This window comes from Porcisia hertigi, chromosome 35 (assembly GCF_017918235.1).
Source record: "Porcisia hertigi strain C119 chromosome 35, whole genome shotgun sequence".
Taxonomy (NCBI): domain Eukaryota; phylum Euglenozoa; class Kinetoplastea; order Trypanosomatida; family Trypanosomatidae; genus Porcisia; species Porcisia hertigi.
Genome location: NC_090594.1, coordinates 564,690 through 582,500, shown reverse-complemented (window position 1 = coordinate 582,500; position 17,811 = coordinate 564,690). Strand labels below are relative to the sequence as shown.

Genomic DNA, 17,811 nt, shown 5'->3' with positions numbered 1-17,811 from the left:
CGGAACTCCACGCGCGCCAGTGGCGCACCGCGGCCGGCCTCGTGCTCGATCGCCTTCACAACACCGCGCATGTAGCCGTGGCGCTCAGCGTAGTCCAGAATGCGCAGCTTGGCGGGGCCAAGGCGCTTGTGGCCGTGCACCTGGTACACGGAGCCGTTGCCCTTACGGCAGCTCAGCACAGTCTTACCCATGGTTGAAGGTGTGCGTGATACAAAACGGGAGTGATGTTGGCGAACGCGCACTAACGGAGGTGAGCCAATTCAATGCTAAGATTCACAAAGCAGGTATACACAGTGCAGAGGAGAGGGAAGGAAGACGAAGGGTGTGGAGAAGCAATAGCGATGCAGATCGCAAGGTGAGATTGGGGTCACGGCACCAACACGCCCACACAGCGAAGACAGCAAAGCAGGGAAAAAATGTGATGAAAGCAACAGAGAAATGAGTAGAGGAAAAAAGGGAGGAAGTAGAGAGGCGGGCAGGTGCAGCAGACGTGATCAATAATTGCTGAGGGGGGGAGAGAGGAGGGAGGGGAGGGGGGTTGCACCAGAAAGGAACGGTAAATGGAAGCATCGAATCGAGCGAGTAACGAGAGGGTCGCTCTCGGAGGTTTTCGATGCCCTCGCCAGTCCCCCATGTAGCGCGGTGGCACAAACTCCGCCAATGCTCATGTGATGACACGGTAGTGCAAAAGCGTGGGGCAAAGAAGCTGCTCCCCGCTGCAGCGCCACTGATAGCATTTAGTGAAGTCCCACTGAGACGAGGCGGGGGGAAGGAGGGAAGGAGAAAAAACTGTGGAGAGACACAATACAGTTGTAGAAGGGTGCATCAGAGAGCAAAAGCGGGACACACGTAAACATACACACAGTCTCTTCTCTGTTCGTACGAGTGAAGATGCTATCTGATACTCCTCGGTGCCTTCCCCCTCCTACACCCTCACTCCCACTGTAGCACCCTCTCCTCCCGAGCACACACCGACCACCACCACCCCCTCGCCACTAACGCCATCACCATTACACGAAAAAAAATTGTGCCCTCAAATCGCCCCCAAAAAAACTTCAGCAACAAATGTGCAGGGAAATCCTGCATTACAACTGTATTTGGTGTTTGCTTTTTTTTTGAGGAGGGAGGAGGTGCTCCTCCGCACAACAATACGCCCAGCCCGTCTTCATGCAAGAGCATGACTTGTGTGTGTGTGCGTGTGTGTGTGCCAAAAAAAGAAGACTTGGGATACACCAACAGTGACCACGGTCATACACTCCCATCATCAGGTCAGAGTCACACCTTGTCTCTGCTAAGCAAACAAAAAAAAGCACACATGAAGACATCCGCAGTGCATGAGACCCGTGCGTACAGACACACACCGTATGGTGCCCCACAGAGGCGACGCACGCCTTGCAGGAGTGCCGATTTAGTCACCTCAGCACGGCCTTTTGGGACCAAGCCATATATATGTTTATACACACACACACACACACACGCACACCTGCACACAGTGTCCGGCTCGGAGGATGGGCCCAGGGCTGCTCACATGACGTCGACTTTCATGCGCTGCCTCCTTTGAAGAGGGGGCGAGGGGCTGCGTGTCCTCGCCAAAGCGCGCGCACCGGGATCCTCCCTCTCCCTGGTGATACCCCCCTCACACTGAGGTGTGCTCTCCGTCGTCAGGGAGTGTGAGGTCTTGCCGTTAGGGGAGAAAAAGACGGAGATATCCAGCCGACACCCCTCTCAGTGTACTCAGTCCTGCCTACACACATACACATACACCACATGGTACACACAGCGGCCCACCAGCACCAACACGACGTGCACCATCTTCCCGCGAAAGACCGTCCCCCATATGAAGGGTGTGAGGCACAGAGACGCAGGGAGTCAAGCGGGCTGAGACTGAAAGGAATCCAAAGAAACGGTGAGGGAAAAACAGGACGTGATCCGGAGAAAAAAAAGGGCTCGCAATGCAGGAAAGGGCAGCCGACAATGCCAGGAATAGTCGAAGAAAAGAAGATAATAGAAAACGAGGAGGAGGAACGCGGCGAGGGAGTGACCTCGATGTGGCACTAGTTCAACCCAGACGGTAATCCCCACATCGTTTTCCCTCGGAAGACACGTCGGTAAAGCAAAAGTAATCAAAGCATTCCACATGCTTGGAGCATTAAAATGGAGCGAAGTGGGCCAGTTCGGGGTTGTGTGGGGCGTTGCCGGTGGAAAGAGGTAAACAGAGCAGCACGTATTTTGAGATAGGGGAGGGGAGAGCGAGTTCGGGCGGAGAAAATAAGAGAGATCCCACATCAGGCCAGGATAGAATTCGCAAAGAGGTCGGCAACTTCGAGGTAGACCAGAGTAGAGAGGTGCAGGGGAAGAGACAGGTCAAAAAAAAAAAGCACGCGGGCGATGACGAGTTTCCCTCCCGTTCTCACCCCCCTCCCCCCTCGCCCCTTCTTTCCCTGGCCGTGCTCCTTCTAATTTGCTCCTGTGGAGCACCGTCTGTCCAGCCCCGCCATAGGAAGTGATTAGACGTGACCTTCGAGGCCGAACTCCTTCACAAAGGGCTCCAGGCTCCTGTTGTATGTCAGCTGCACCAAATCATCGCGATCCATCAGGTTCAGCGTCATGCGCAGAAGGTCCCACATGCTCTGCGTTCCTATGATGGAGCCCTCGCCGCTGGGGGTCGTGCCGCCCTGCTGCGTCGCGATCGCCTTAACAATCTGACGAGCAGCCATGTTGTACTGCAGCATGTTACTGTACGCCACTGCCATATTGTACATGGCCCGCACATAGCCTGGGTTGATGTCTAGTGCACGATTGTACGCCTCTAGCGCCTTTTCAGGATGACCGCCATTCGCCAGCGTGGCGCCGAGCTTGTTCCACATCTTTGGGTCGTCGGGGTGCAAGGCTACCGCCTTGCGTAAGCACTCTGCGGCCTCGTCGAACTCATGTGCCACGTTGTGCAGCACGCCGAGATTCGCGAAAAGCTGGGAGTCGGCAGGGTTCATTTCGATAGCGGCGCTATAGAGGGTGCGGGCCTCTCGCATACGGAACGGGTCCGCAAAGAAGAACGTCTCCTGCACATCGATTTCTGCGTCAGGCTCGATAGAAACAGATGCCAGGTGCTCGTAGTTGGGGTGATTCATGAGCCATGCCTTCAGCGAGTCCATGGCGGCCTCAGTATTGTGCTCGTTCGTGTGCGACACGCTTAGCGCGGCGTGAACGTCGAGGTTTCGTGGGTTCAGCTTGCGAGCATTGTTGAGAGCAATGATGGCCAACCCGTCTTTCTCGTTCTCCGCCTGCGTCGTGCCAAGCACCTGCCACGCCTTCTCATTGGTGCCATCTTTACGGCAAACCGCCTCGAAAGCGAGAGCGGCCTCCGCAAGGTTGCCCAGCTGCAGCATCTCCATCCCCTCCTCAAAAGGAAGGTCGTGAAACATGTACGGGTTATTTGGCTCGAAGGGGTAGTCGGTGTTGTTCGTTGCCTCCTGTAGCCGCTCCTGCATCTCCTTGTACTCCTGCACCCAGGTCTCGGCATCGTCCTCAGCCACATCCAACTCCCTCAAGTCCGCCTCTGCGTCTATACTCTCAGCATGCGACATGGCACTCGCTGGTGGCTGCGACTGGAAGACCCTCTCGGGCATGTTCATCCCCTCCAACACAGACCATTTGCGAAGATACCCCGTGTCCTCCGGGACCTTGACCTCGGGGCCGGGGCCCTGGACCACTTCACCCTTCTCCTCGTCGATCAGTACTTCCTTGTTCGTGACCAGGTCCATAAACTTGTAGAATTCAGATTCCTTTATGCGTTCCTCCACCGAGGTGTTCTCTGCCCCTGGTGCGCTGAAAGTCTGCACCTGTGAGTAGTCGGTGCCCCACTGTTGCTCGCTAAGCTGGTCCGCCCACGCCGAGTCCTGCGCCGCAGGCGCTAGGTTGACAGGCGTCTGCTGTTGTTGCTGCTTGGGCTGCAGCGCAAACAGGTTGGATGACGGCTGATACTGCGTGCGTGGCATCATCATGCCGAAGCCCATGTTGGCCGCCATCATCCCCTGGTTCATCATAGCGGCGTTCATCATGGACGCCTGCTGCTGCTGCTGCTGGGCCATAAACTGGTGATGCTGTGGCACAGACATGCCCATCATCTGCCCACTCAGCAGTGCGGAAGCCTGCTGCTGCTGCTGCTGCTGCTGCTGCTGCGAGCTCTGAAAGATTTGCTCCATCTCGTGTTGCTGCTGCATTGCCTGGACTGTCTGATGCTGCTGGAAATTCTGTGCCCACTGCGCAGCCATCATCGGGCTAGAGCCTGCCACGTGCGGGTTTGCCATCAGAACATCCTGTTCCGACATGGCGCCGCCCATGGGCGCGCCTCGATGCATCATCGTGGCATCTTTGGAAAACTGTTGCCCCAGCTGTATTCCGGTATTGCAGTCCATTGTGTGCACTTTTTATGCCTTTTTTTATTGCCTAAACGAGTAGTACAAAAAAAAAAGAGGGGCAAGGGAGGAGGGGGGGAGTGGAGAGAGAGAAAGAGAGAGTTGACCCTTCACCGACTCAAGTGCGTCGGCAACGCGTAAAAGCGCTGGAATACGGACAGGCGCCACGTGCAACGCGCTTTGGTGTGTCCTTGTGAGAGGGCTTTGCTCAGGTGTATGAGCTTATGTTTGGGGGTTCAAGCGTGCGTGTGTATCTGTGAGTTTATGTGTGTGTGTGTGTGTGTGTGTGCCATCGTGGGGATAACGATCCGGCAAAGTCAAGATTAGACAAAAAAGAAGATATGAGGGAGGTTAGCACAGACCAAAAAAAAACTCTTGCCACAAGAGGGCAGTGATGGCGGGGGGAAAAAGTGAAAAGGGCGCACGCCCAAAGCACGAGGCCATGGCGCCACCCCCCCCCTTCCCCTCAATCCCCATCTGTCACACGCGAGCACTCAGGTGCTCGAAAGCGGATCCAAAGACTGCTGATCAATCAGCAGGACCCATGAGCGTCCCGAAACTTGCATAAGAACCTCTCCTTTTTGCTGTGGGAAGGGAGGGGGCTGCATAGAGCACGGCACATACTCGCGCATGATCAGGGGAGTGAGGCGATCAGAAGCGTGTGTTCAGAGTAGCTGGAACGAATAAAAAGAGGGACGTACAGACAGCACCAAGAGGGGCGTATCACTTTGGCGTTGCTGAGACAATCTTTTCTTTTTCATCGCTGTAAACGAGGAGGAGGAGTGCGTCTTCCCATCACTCCCTCCTTTTGTTTTTTGGGGGGTTCCTGTTCCTGTGGCCTTTCCAACGATCCCGAGTTTATACTGCCGTTTTTATAGAGGGGAGGAGGGGGTAGAAGGGAAAAAATTAAACAACACACAGTGGGGAGGGGAATTGAAGGAGGCGGCGGGAAAAAAGTGCGAAAAAAGTGAGAGAACGGTACCAAAACAGAAGCCGACACTGGAATACGAAAACTTAAAAGATACACACGACAGTGGCGTCAGGGTAGGGATGAGGAAGATTCGGAGGGGGAGTGGGTGGGGATGGAAAGGGGGGTCGCTGACAAGGAGCTTTACAGTACAACAACAGTCCAAACCCCGAACCCAAAAGAAAAACAAACAAGCACACACACGTTCGAAGCCACAGATTGACAAAATCACACACTCATCATCATCGTAAAAATTATAGGCAGCTATACAGAGAAACCAAATCACCCAAGGAACAGGTGAGAGACAAAGAGACGCACGCGCACGGCGACGAGCACATGAATCAAGCACAGAGGTACACACCCACACATTAGTCAAAAACCAACGAGGCGCGCCTTGGCGAGTTGATAACGCCAGCGCACCAACGCTTTCCTTTGGCTGTGTTACGTGTTAGTGCTTCGCTGGAAACACAACCTCGCTGCTGATCCCTCTTCAGACAGTGTGTGCATGCCTCACCTCCGGCGAACGTGTAGGATGTTATGGAAACAGAAGGCACCATGTCTGCGTCCTTTCCAACGCGAAAACATGTGCAAATACAGCGTGGCAGTTTTTCCTGCCCCTTTTCGGAAGACTACAAAATTTACAGCCTCTTCCACTCAAAATCAGTGAGACACGTAGCCGAAATATAACCCTTGTGACACCAACACAGGGAAACGGGGGGAGGGGGGCTTTAACTCAACGAGCCGGTTCCTCCATACAACACATAAGCTGAGTCACCACACTAACAGGCCAAGCAACGGCCACACACGCCTTGCAGGAGTGCCGATTTAGTCACCTCAGCACGGCCTTTTGGGACCAAGCCATATATATGTTTATACACACACACACACACACACGCACACCTGCACACAGTGTCCGGCTCGGAGGATGGGCCCAGGGCTGCTCACATGACGTCGACTTTCATGCGCTGCCTCCTTTGAAGAGGGGGCGAGGGGCTGCGTGTCCTCGCCAAAGCGCGCGCACCGGGATCCTCCCTCCCCCTGGTGATACCCCCCTCACACTGAGGTGTGCTCTCCGTCGTCAGGGAGGTAATGACTTACAAGACCAAAAATTAAAAAAACGTGACTGGAAAAAGGAAAGCGACAAAGAGAGGGGAGAAAACGCAGAAGAAAACAGAGAAAGAAGAGAGTCCTCACTCCAGTCGAACGGGAGTGTGTGTGTGGGGGGGGGGGAGTAAAATGGGATCATTGCTCAAAAGATACATCTCCTCCAATTCCTCCAATCCAGTATCAGCTCCACCTCAACACGACATGTACTACTCCTGCACGTGTGGCAGAGGGAATGGATAGACAGGAGGGAGGAGGAATCAGGTAAAAAAAAAGAGCGAGATAAGGGTCTTACAGCCTTCAGGTTTTAGAGGGGGAAAGGGAGGAAGGGGGGTATCAATGGCAACGGTGACAATGAAGCATTGGTTCGAGAGGGAGGGGGGGGACAGCTCTTCTTTTTTTTTTTTTGGGGGGGGGGGCGTCATCGTCGTCGGATCTTCTTTCCTTGGGGTTGAGTCGACTCCCTTTTGAGTAATTCGGTGATGCTGGTGAACGCGCTTAGAGGGCTATGCGTTGCGCCGTCTTCATATCAGTGACATAGTACAAAACTGAAGCACACACATACACACACACACACGCGCGCGCGCAGCAGCAGCAGCAGCAGCGAGGTTCAACAAGAGGTGTGCCTCTCAACCACATTAAGTGCATAAGAAGATAATGAGAGAGTGGAGTAGGGGTATAGGGGGTAGGGGGGAATAAAGCGAAAACGAGATGCAGAACGGGGATGTCGGGGAAAGAGTAAAAAAAAGGAGCAAAGTAAATAGAGCGTGAAAAAAGAGAGAGGAAGGGGGTGAGAAAAGGGGCACACACACACACACACACACACACACACTTCGTGGGAAGCAACAGACAAGAGCGCTGAGAAGCAGGTGGGCAGAGGAAAAAACAACAACGACATTCAAATCAGAGGGAGAAGGGGGAACGCATCCACATCTATGAGTCGCGTGGTGAAAGAAATGAAGGGGAGTTGGGTGGCATCAGTGTGCATGACACACACACGCCTCTCGCGCAGGAATCTTCGCACCACACTCATACCTCCATCCTTTGACTGATAACCACTCCCACAACTCCGCTATCTTCTCATCCTATAAAAAAAAATGGGGATGAATCTGCGCACACGAACGTTGGCATCCTCATCACCTGCCTCCGCCAGCTCCTTGATCAGTGATGTGGCCTAGTACTCTCTGGAATACGTCTCCGCCAGCTCCTTGAGCCACTCCACTGCCTCCTTCAGGGACTTGTTACCCAGTCGTTTCTCGCCGCGCGCGCGAATGTTGACGCCGACCGCCTCCTGCTCCTGCTGGCCCACAACGAAGATGAAGTTGTAGCGCGCCTTCTCGGCGTTTCGGATCTTCTTGTCCAATGTGGCACCACTGTGGTCAACGTCCGCATGGAAGTTGGCATCGTATATCGTGTCGCGCACCTTCTGCGCATACTGGTAGTTGGAGGCCGAGACAGGCACCACCATCACTTGGCGGGGGCTCAACCAGAATGGCCAGTCACCGCCAAAGTGCTCGCACAGAATGGCGATCGAGCGTTCCAAGGAGCCGAGAATGGCGCGGTGGATCATAACAGGGCGGGCCTGGTTGGCGTCCAGCTCGAGGTCGATGCCAAGGTCACGCACGGCTGCCTCGTACGTGTTGGGTTTCCGCTTGCTCTCGGCCTCCCCAGCAGCTGGCGGCGACGCGACCACGGTAGGGTCGGTGTGGCTCTGTTTCTGCATCGAGGCTGCCTCATCTGCTGCCACCTCCTCTTTCTCTGCATTGGGAAGTGTGTACTTGAGGCCAAATCGATTTGGCAGGTTAAAGTCTAGCTGAATCGTGGCGCACTGATGACGACGACGCAGCGCGTCCTCAACAACAATGTCGATCTTGGGGCCGTAGAAGGCGCCATCGCCACTGTTCTCAACCCAACCCTCGCCCCCGTTTGTTGGACCCTTCCATACCCCTGGGTCTTCGCTGCGCTCTGCCTTCTTCATGAGCGTCTTCATCTTCTTGAGAGATCCCGGTTTGCCATCGAATTGGAAGCGCTGGTCCGGGTGCAACGGATCGGGTAGCTCCTCTGGAATGCCGCAAAACCGGTTGAGCGCGGTGCGCAAGTACGACTCAGACTGGTCCCAGAGCGCGTCAGAGCCGAGCTTGTTCTCGGGGCGGGTGGAGTGATAAAAGTAGAACTTGAAGCCCAGAACGCCGTAAACCTCACTGAGAAACTGCATCTGACCCTCCATCTCCTCCGTGATCTGGTCCATGCGGCAGAAGATGTGCGCATCGTCCTGCTGAAAGCGGCGCACGCGGGTTAGCCCTGTCAAGGCCCCGCTCAGCTCGTTGCGGTGCAGCACGCCGAAGTCAGCGTAGCGAATCGGTAGCTCCTTGTAGGAGTGCGGCTGTGATGCGAACATGATGCAGTGGCCTGGGCAGTTCATGGGCTTCATACCAAAGTCCTCCTTCTCGCATTTGGTACAGAACATGTTGTCGGCGTACTTTTCCCAGTGCCCCGAGACCATCCACAGCTTGGAGGAGTACATGTTCGGTGAGATGACCTCCTGGAAGCCGCAGCGCCGATACCTCTTGCGGAGGAACTCCACGAGAGTGTTGTAGATGCGGGCGCCGTGGGGAAGCCAGAAGGCGCTGCCAGGCGAAACCTCGTTGAAGTTGAAGAGACTCTGCTGGCGACCAATCACGCGGTGGTCGCGCTTCGCAGCCTCCGCCTGGATCGTCTTCCACTCAGTCAGCATAGAGCTCTTGGGAAACGAAATACCGTACACCCGCTGCAGTACCTCGTTCTCTGCCTTGCCCTCGAAGTAAGAGGAAGAGTTCTTCGTCACAGCAAAGGCCTTGACGCGGCCCGTGTCCGGGACGTGGGGACCGCGGCAAGGATCGATGAGCATACCGCAGCGGTACACGGTGCAGGAGCCCCCGTCGGGCACCTTGCTCGCCAGAATCTTACTCTTGAACTCTGTGTAGTCAAAGAGTCTCAGGGCGTCTTCCTTTGGTACTTCGAGGCGCTGGTATGGCATCTTCTGTTTCACGAGCTCTTGCATGGCCGACTCGATCGCCTTGTAGTCCGCCTCCGACACTGGGCGGTTGGTGAGGCCCTCGTAAAAGAAGCCGCCCTCCTCGAGTGCCGGGCCGACGGAAAGCTTTGTGTCAAAGATGCGCTCCAGCGCATAGCCGAGAACATGTGAGGAGCTGTGCCAAAACACTTCACGCGCCTCCTTGTCGTCCCAGTCCATCAGCTCCAGGGTGCAGTCCTCCTCGAACGGCCGCGCCAAGTCCCACAGCGCCTCGTTCACGCGGGCCACAATAACTTTGTCTGGTAGCGAGTTGGACAGGCGTTTTGCGATATCCAGCGGGCATGTCACCCAGCTCTCGGCGTCCATCACCTTTCCATCAGGCAGACTAACCTTGATGGGGGCCTTCATCGACTCATAGCGATGCTGCTGCTGCTGCCACAGCTTCTCAAAAATATCGACGCGGTGCTTCCAGAAATCCGGCTCCGCCAGGGTGGCCAGGTTCACAGTCGTCTCCACTCCCTTCTTCTTGCCGGACATGGTGCCTGTGGATGAGCTGCACACAACAGACGAAGAAGAAACGTGCCTGCGATACGAGACGCAGAGGGAGTCGAAGTTGCCGCACTGGGAAATGGACCTGAGCGGACCCGCACGGATACTCGCACAAGCAAACGGGTGAGCGCGGTACGAAAACAGCAAGCGAGAACCACGTCCAAAGCACGTTGCAGACGGCGAGCTGAAGACGCGGGACTGAAACAACGAAGTCGTTTTTTGTGGTCCTCCTGGTGGATATTCCTCAGATGCGCACGTGGACGGCAAATGCACAACAGTGCCACTGGTCTGCCGATGCGGTGACCTTGTTTGGTTTACTGCACACGGGCGGACAAGTGAAGAGAAGCGTAGAGGAGCAAGTGTGTGTGTGTGTGCGTGTGTATTGGTCTTGCGTTGCTTTCTTTTTCTTTGGCGGTTGCCAACAGAGACTTGAGGGAGGGAGGGAGGGAGGGAGGGGGGGAAGAGTGTCGTTGGAGAACGAAGGGAATCAAGGGACGCTAGATGTTAAAAAAAAACTAAGTGTGCTTGCGGAGAATCGGCACCTATGCAAGTGATATATTTTCCAGACGGAGAAATGCACCTCAAGCATGAGAGAGATTTAAGAAAATTGATGAAGTCGGCGAAAGCAGTGGGGCGTTCCCCCAATCGTGGAGTTGGGTAGGCTGACCCGGGTGAGCAGCGTATTGGTCATGTGCTATAACATGTATAACACACACACACACACACACATACCGCTTTTCCGGTCACCCTTCACCTTTCCATAGAAAGGGAGAGCGAGTGAAATGCAAAACGAATCTAACAAACACACACGTCAAGGTATGCGCACACTTGCTGTGCTCTTCCCTCCTTGACATTGGGCCTCTGTGCGGCTACAATCACGGCTGCCTCTTTTGGGGATTTTTTTTAGGGGAGGGGGGGGAGAGGAGGGAGGTTAACTGGGCCTTCTACAGGTTAAGGGGGGGGAGAGCATGACAGCGTTTGTGCAAGACACATCTGCACCTACACACACACACACAGACACACATGCGCATTTGCAGATGTGCCCCCGTGGGGGTTACACGCGTTTTAAAAAAACAACAACATATGCACCCCTAGAATACACCAGAGTACTGTACAAAATCAGAATATAGTCAACCCGACCGAACCACCACTATAAAACGGGCAACGAGCACTAAGACACAGGAAGAGAGAGAGAGGGGGGGAAACTTCGATAAAGTCGTCCCTGAGAGCCTGCCATACGCGCCCTCCCCTCCCCTCCCCTCCCCCCTCCCCCCCTCCCTCCCACCCACCCTCATCCGTCCATCCACCACCACCACCACCCCTCCCCGCAACTTCAACTCGCTCGCTGTTACGCGTCTCGCCGCCTCTTAAGCTTCTTTGCGGGGTCACGCTCGGACTTCTTTGCCGCCTTTGGCCTAGACTTGACAACAGACTTAGCTGCCACACCATGATCTGAATCGCCGGGAAACCGACAAGTGTCCTCATTTGTGGCGACGGACGGGACTGGCGTATCGCTGCTTGCCTCCCTATCGTTGTGGCTGGTGGTCCTCACTTCTTTGCGATCGCGCAACCTGCATTTCTGCTGCTGTTCCGCCTGCAATACCATCCGACGGAACGTCTCGTTCATCGACCGCTCCTCTCGGCGCGCCTCCACTTCAGCTGCCTGTCGGGCGCGCCGCTTCCCCTCTGCCTCCTCTAACAGCGAATCCCACGTGAAACCGCTCATAAAGCGCACTGTCCACAGCTGGCCGTAGCACCGACGCTGCCGCTTCACGTCAACTGGCTGTCCATTCATGCACTTCGCCGCTTGCTGAGCATCGGCAGCGGAGGTGAACTCCATCCAACCCTCCTTGTACTGCAACGGGAGAAGTGGTCCGCCCGGGCGGCGCGCCTTTTTGGGGAACGGAACGAACCTCATACGTCGAATGTCACCGTACTGGTTGAAGTGCAGCCGAATTTCTTGCGGTCGCATGTCACGCGGAACGGTGTTGAAGTAGAGCACGCCTCGCTGCGATGGAGGAGTGTAGTGCTCCTCTCTTGAAAGGCTCATCTCTCGTCCTACTCTCTCTTTTTTCTCTCCACCTCCCCCGTGTATACGCAGGCGCGAGTCGGTGCAGACGTCTGAGGGAGCACGACAAAAAGAAGATAACAAAGAGGTGAATAATAACACGACAATCGCTGTCCGGGATGGCCAGGTAGGAGTGCGGCAATGGGGGGGGGAGGGGGGGGGAGTGAAGTGGAGGGGAGTGAAGAGGAGGCAACAACAGTAAGGAGTGTCCCTCTTTTCGTCTCTTTCTCTCTAGCCCTCCTCAAATGTGCGCACACGTAAAAGTACGAATGGAGAGGGGAATACATCCTCGTATGTTTGGTGTGATTGGTGAATGGGCACGAAATCATGCGAAGATATCGAGATGCACGGAAGGTGTGAAGTGAAAACGCAAACGTAAGTTCAAGGGAGTAAGCAGAACGTGGGAGGGAGGGGAGGGGAGGGGGGGGGGGCCAAAAGAAAAATCAGGCATAGGAAATCAGTTTGTATTGGACAAGGCAGCGTCAAGTGAACGCTTCCTTCACAACAAAACGCGGTCGAAATTATTTTTTTCCTAACGTGTCAGGGATGACGTCATAGAAGTGGGGAAACTACAGCAAAAAAAAACTCGGAGAGCCCAGCCACGCGCATGCACTCACTCACACCAGGGCATCTGCGCACGTGACGCTGCTCACTTTGAAAACACGACCACGCAAGGAACGTCATCCGTGCATCGATAATCTCAGGAGCCCACCTTCGCCTCTTCCGCACCCTTCCGTATTGCAACGTGAATTTTTTTTCCACGTATGTGTGCTCTTTTGCTTTGCGCAGTTTGAAGCAGCCTATGCGTGAATGCGCTGGACTGTTTTTCTTGAAACATGGAACTGCCTACATGCCCAGCGCGCATTGTGCAATACACCTCGTCTCATTTTGAGGGGAGCTGTGGTTCCTTGTTGCGGGATTTGTCAGTGGTGCCCTGGATTTCTTGCTTGGACGATGGGCATAGATGTGCGCGCGCGTATGTGTGTTTGGGGGGGGAAGAGGAGGGGGGGGGAAGTGGAGAGGGAGGAGGGATATAAACGTTGTGGACGCATGTGCTTCTGAACACATTCGTGTGAGTGTGTGTGTGTGTGTGTGCGTCGCGTTGTCGTCCGTATGCACCGAGATCCCATTCCCTCCTCTTCGCTCCACCAACACTATTCCTTGCTTTCGCGTCGTGTTCGAATCATTTTCTTTGCAAACACAGCAGCAGAGGTGCGAAGAGAGGAGGCCGTAACCGTTCATATGAACAAAGAGCGGAAAGAAACCGTCATGGAAGGGGGGGAGAGGGGAGAGATGGAGGGTCGAACAGCGAAAAATGGGAACAAGACAGTGAAGGGGGAGGGGGGGGACATTGCACAGCCGCCAAGTGACAAGAGCGAAACCCAGACGCAGAAATGGTTAACAAGACGGGGGGAGAAGGTTCGAAAAATATTCATTTATACATATATATATATATATATATGTGTGTGTATTGCGGTCTAAGGCCGCACGCTGCACACAGCTGACGTGAACAAAAGAGATGAAGTCGACGAAACGAAAACCAAGAGCAGTAGATGTGAGTACGCCAGTGCACACAGAGAAGTACGCATCTCCAGGAAGGTTGAATAAAAGTGCAGAGTGGCGAAAGAAGAAGGGGGAAAAAAAGAGGGAGCAAGAAATGGCGATGAATCCCTACGCAACACTACAAGGCCTATCGATGAGGGAGGAAACAAAGTGAGGATCGGGGGCGGGGAGCATACACACCACGTGTGCCTCCCCCTCTTCAGCAGCAACCAAGTAAACCTTTTAGAATTCACACACACACACCTATATATGTATACATGGGTGTATACAGGGGCACATAAACGCACGCATACAACCATCATTGCAACGAAGGCAGAAGCATCAAAGCAAGAGGAAACAAAACGCCAAACGGGTGGGGAAAAAAAACAAAACAAAAACAAATAAAGAGGACACCCAAACAGACGTAAGCAAATTGAAGGGGGGAAAAAAAGAGAGACCACAACCAGCCAAAAAAAAAAGCACGTCTACGCATAGTAGAAAATGCGCACGAAACAAGCGAAGAGAAAATCACACACCACAATAGCATCACACAGACCTAAACTGGGAAGAAAAAGGGGGATAGAAGCCAAGGAGGGAACAGGGACATGTTCTTCATACAAGCATGTATACCTGAATAATAGGGGGGGGGACAATATCGGTGTGTGGAGACTGCTACCACTGCACACGAAATCGCCAACTGATACTGGTCGTTCTCGAGTCCCTTACACCCCTTGATCTTGCCAAGGCACACTCACACCCACGCACACACACACACACACACGCCCAGAGGCAGACCTTCCCCCTCCCCACCAATGTCTCTTCTGTATGCCCCTCTCTCACTCAGACTCGCATGTCAGCTTTCAGTTCACTGGGGCAAGAAGCTCGAAAGAAGAGATGGTGTGTGAGACGGAGCCCAAATACAGCGGCAGGGTACCAGAGAAAAAGAGAGCGATGAAACATGTTGCTGTCATAATAAAGACGATGATAGGATGCGAGAAGGGGGCACGTAGTCAACAAGATATGTGGACGTGCTAAGATCAGAGAGGGAGGGAGGGTGAACCGGGGAAAAGGGGAGAAGGGGGGAAGGGGAGCCAACAGGAGTACATGCTTGACAAAGACCTCATGAATGAATGGAGGGGAGAGTCCAGAAGCGACACTACTTCTAATCGACACGGCGGGGAGCGACGATGCCAAGGGTCTACGGAGGAAGTTAGCTTGCCTGAACGGCATCCACATGCAACCACGCAAATGTGCACACCCACGATGATAAACCGCAGGCAGCCACACACATAAGCGCATAAAGCCTAGCTGCCCACTCTTCGGAGTCTCCTGCTCTTTCCCTGGCCTCAGTTATGTACGCCACGCAAGGAGCCTCTGCTAGTGCCTGTGCCTGCTTGACGAGCCACTGAAACGAGTCAATGAAGCGGACGCCCCACATGACAGCGGTCCCTGCTGCCCATTCGCGCTCGGTTTCCTGGACGGCAGCCGCGAGCGTGAGACCGGTCGAATAGCTGCGCTCGGCTGGCTGGGCGGCTCTAACTTCGACCTGGGAAAGTCATGCGACGAGGTCGTGCCCACCTTGACCGGTTCAAAGGACTGCTCTGCGCTGGGCAGAGGGAGCAAGCGTGATACGGCAGAATCATGTGTCGAGCTACACGGGCTTCTGGACCTTGGTGCGAACGGTGGGCTTGCTGGAGTTGCTTCCAAAATAGTCCTTCTGGATCCACTGTCGGGGTGTGCCGCCCACTTGCGTTTCATGCGCGTGCTCAGCTCCCTGCTGAGCAGATCCGCGACGTGCAGATTCTCTACAGGAAAGGGAGTAATGTCATCGTAATGTACCGGGGCGAGGTAGGCAAGAAACAGTGACAGACTCTCATACGTTGGCGGAGGTGGCGCCACGGTGGTGTTCGACTTCAATGCTGAAAGCGGCCCCTCCCTGTTCGCTGCCATGAAGTTCCTCAGCGCAGTCTTGCCGCTGTGATCAGCGCCCGATTGGGAAAGCTGCTCGTACTGGAACACGATGTGCCAGCGCTCAGCGTCGCTCGTGATAACATGGATGTTGACACGGAAGCAGCGGGCGGCGGCATTCAAGCAAAGTTCATCGCCCCATGTACCCAGCACCTTCATCGCGCTCAGGTAGTCCCTCCACTCCGCCTCGCCGTCAAAGAGAATGGAATAGTCTTCGCGGTGATCCTCCATGTACGCAACCACAAGGGAGCGCACGAGCTGATGTCGCTTCGGCTCCCCAAAGAGCTGGTGCGCTAGAGCGCTGAAGAGGCAGTTGCCGTCCGTCTTCTGCACATTTCGGGAGATCTTCAAACGGCGAAGACGGGAAAGCAGGCGTTGTTCATTCATTTCTATTTGCTTTTGCCGCTCCCTCTCCTTCAGGGTGTGGGCATCGTTAACGCCAAAAACGATTTCCTCGTTGCCCACCACTGTCGCAGCACCGCCCGCAGCGGCCTGCGAGTCACCATTGCGGTGTTCATAATCCCTGCCGCCAACACTGTGCCGCCTATCTGCGTCCTTCTGAGCGGTCACCATCTCCGCATATTTGGTCTCCTTATCGATTTTTGCCTGGCCAATCAAGACGTCATCTGGTGTGTTGTACGCGCCACAAGTGGTGCAGTAGCGCAGGCCATCCTCGCCCCGCGCCTTGCGGTGCAAAGCTGTGCACCGCGAGCATGCCCAGTAGCGCAGCTGTTGGCACAATGAACAGCAGTCACCATCAAGGGTGTTGAGCCCACCGCACTGGCGGCAGTCCCATAGGCAATGCGGCTTGCCATTTGTGCACTTGTTCACAGAGGTTGGCTTGGATGAGAAGGAGTCCACCATGCCATCAGAGCAGCGAGCCTTGCAGACGAGGCAAATAACCGTAACTGGGTCAACGATCCCGCAGGCTTCGCATTCGCGCGCGGGAGCCTCGTTTAGAAACGTGCATCGAGAGCAATTCCAAAACGATCGAGTGCTCGCCGCCATACCGGCGGCACCGTTGCTGGCACCGCGCTTTTCTTCCTCCTCCACCCGCCTCCGTCGCATCATAGACGAGCTCATCACAAATGATGCCCGTTGCGGATCGATGACTTCTCCGAATGTGCTAGCGAGAGGCTCGTCGCCTCGCTGCGAGGTGGACAGCGCCATTTCGCTCTCGACGGTGTAAATCAGCTTCAAAAATGCAGCGTCGCTTTCACGCCTCGCCTGTGTGTTGATAATGGGGAGAACCAGTGAACTGTACGACACTCGGAAACACAAAAAACAGAGGCGGATGGGGCCCGGTAAACAGAAGTTCCAGAGACCTCCTCGGCCACAGAGCCAACACAACTCTGGCCCCGAGTTCGAAACCGGTTCTTCTCCAGTAGTGCCTTGTCTAATCACGGGCTTGCTCCTAGTTCCGGCGGCGGCGGCGGCGGCGGCGGCAGGTGACGCGCCATCATCACCGGCGCTGAGCCGCTCACGCTCGATCTTCCTGTCAAAAAGATAATCAAGGGGCATTTTGTTCACACACAACTGGTGTTCGGGGAGGGTGGGCGAGCAGGTTCAGAGCACCTACACAATACGCAGCAGCAGTGAAGAGGGTAGGAAAAGAGTAAATAAGACCCAACGGAGATATGCCACAGGAGTGCTGCTGCCACGTATCTCTACGGCCAACACTGGGGGAGCAACGGGGGGCGCCTGAGGAGAACCCAAACAAGAGATATATAATTACACATAAAAAAAAAGAAAACGAGTACACAAATGGAGAGCACAGATATTGCGTACAAGGCAGCAAGAGAAAAAAAAATGGGAGAGAAAAAAGTTGATGATGTAAAACACGGTCAGTCCCCGCTCCCCTCTTTCCTCCCTTTTCTCCCCACACAATGACAACCACAGCGACAGTTTCCCTTCGGCAAGAATACGAAAAAAAAAAAGCGGGGAGGAGGGTCCCACCGCACACACGCAAAAAGAAAAACACAGCAACAGCGTAAGACGAACGTGAATGGGAGCGCAGTTCTCCGTACACACCGTGTCGCGTCTAAAAACCCCAGAAAAAAAGGAAATAAAATCAAAAAAAAAAAGAATGCGTAGAATACGCACGCCGTGGGAGTTGTAGAAGCCTGTGAGTGTGTCAGTGTGTGTCTGTGTCTGTGTGTGAGTGTGAGATATATCTGCTTGGAGT

At 54.6% G+C, this 17,811-nt stretch overlaps 5 protein-coding genes across 5 annotated transcripts in view; all 5 read right to left on the bottom strand.

Moving 5' to 3' along the window:
* JKF63_01134 (uncharacterized protein) overlaps positions 1–191 on the bottom strand; it is a gene marked incomplete at both ends in the record, with an annotated part of 3,066 nt that extends 2,875 nt beyond the window's left edge. The window contains one exon of the mRNA XM_067897183.1: positions 1–191. This exon is cut by the window's left edge and continues 246 nt beyond it. Coding sequence (XP_067753340.1) covers positions 1–191 — 191 coding nt within the window.
* A 2,316-nt stretch (positions 192–2,507) lies between these two features.
* JKF63_01133 (uncharacterized protein) lies at positions 2,508–4,415 on the bottom strand (the record flags this gene model as incomplete). Its single annotated transcript, XM_067897182.1, has 1 exon — positions 2,508–4,415. The coding sequence occupies one exon, from the start codon at positions 4,413–4,415 to the stop codon at positions 2,508–2,510; it is 1,908 nt and encodes a 635-aa protein (XP_067753339.1).
* A 3,245-nt stretch (positions 4,416–7,660) lies between these two features.
* On the bottom strand, positions 7,661–10,036 carry JKF63_01132 (uncharacterized protein; the record flags this gene model as incomplete). The annotated part of the gene is made up of 1 exon (XM_067897181.1): positions 7,661–10,036. The coding sequence occupies one exon, from the start codon at positions 10,034–10,036 to the stop codon at positions 7,661–7,663; it is 2,376 nt and encodes a 791-aa protein (XP_067753338.1).
* Positions 10,037–11,396: 1,360 nt separating this feature from the next.
* On the bottom strand, positions 11,397–12,098 carry JKF63_01131 (uncharacterized protein; the record flags this gene model as incomplete). Its single annotated transcript, XM_067897180.1, has 1 exon — positions 11,397–12,098. One exon carries the CDS (start codon positions 12,096–12,098, stop codon positions 11,397–11,399), a length of 702 nt encoding a protein of 233 aa, XP_067753337.1.
* A 2,937-nt stretch (positions 12,099–15,035) lies between these two features.
* On the bottom strand, positions 15,036–17,147 carry JKF63_01130 (uncharacterized protein; the record flags this gene model as incomplete). The annotated part of the gene is made up of 1 exon (XM_067897179.1): positions 15,036–17,147. One exon carries the CDS (start codon positions 17,145–17,147, stop codon positions 15,036–15,038), a length of 2,112 nt encoding a protein of 703 aa, XP_067753336.1.
* Positions 17,148–17,811: the final 664 nt, after the last annotated feature.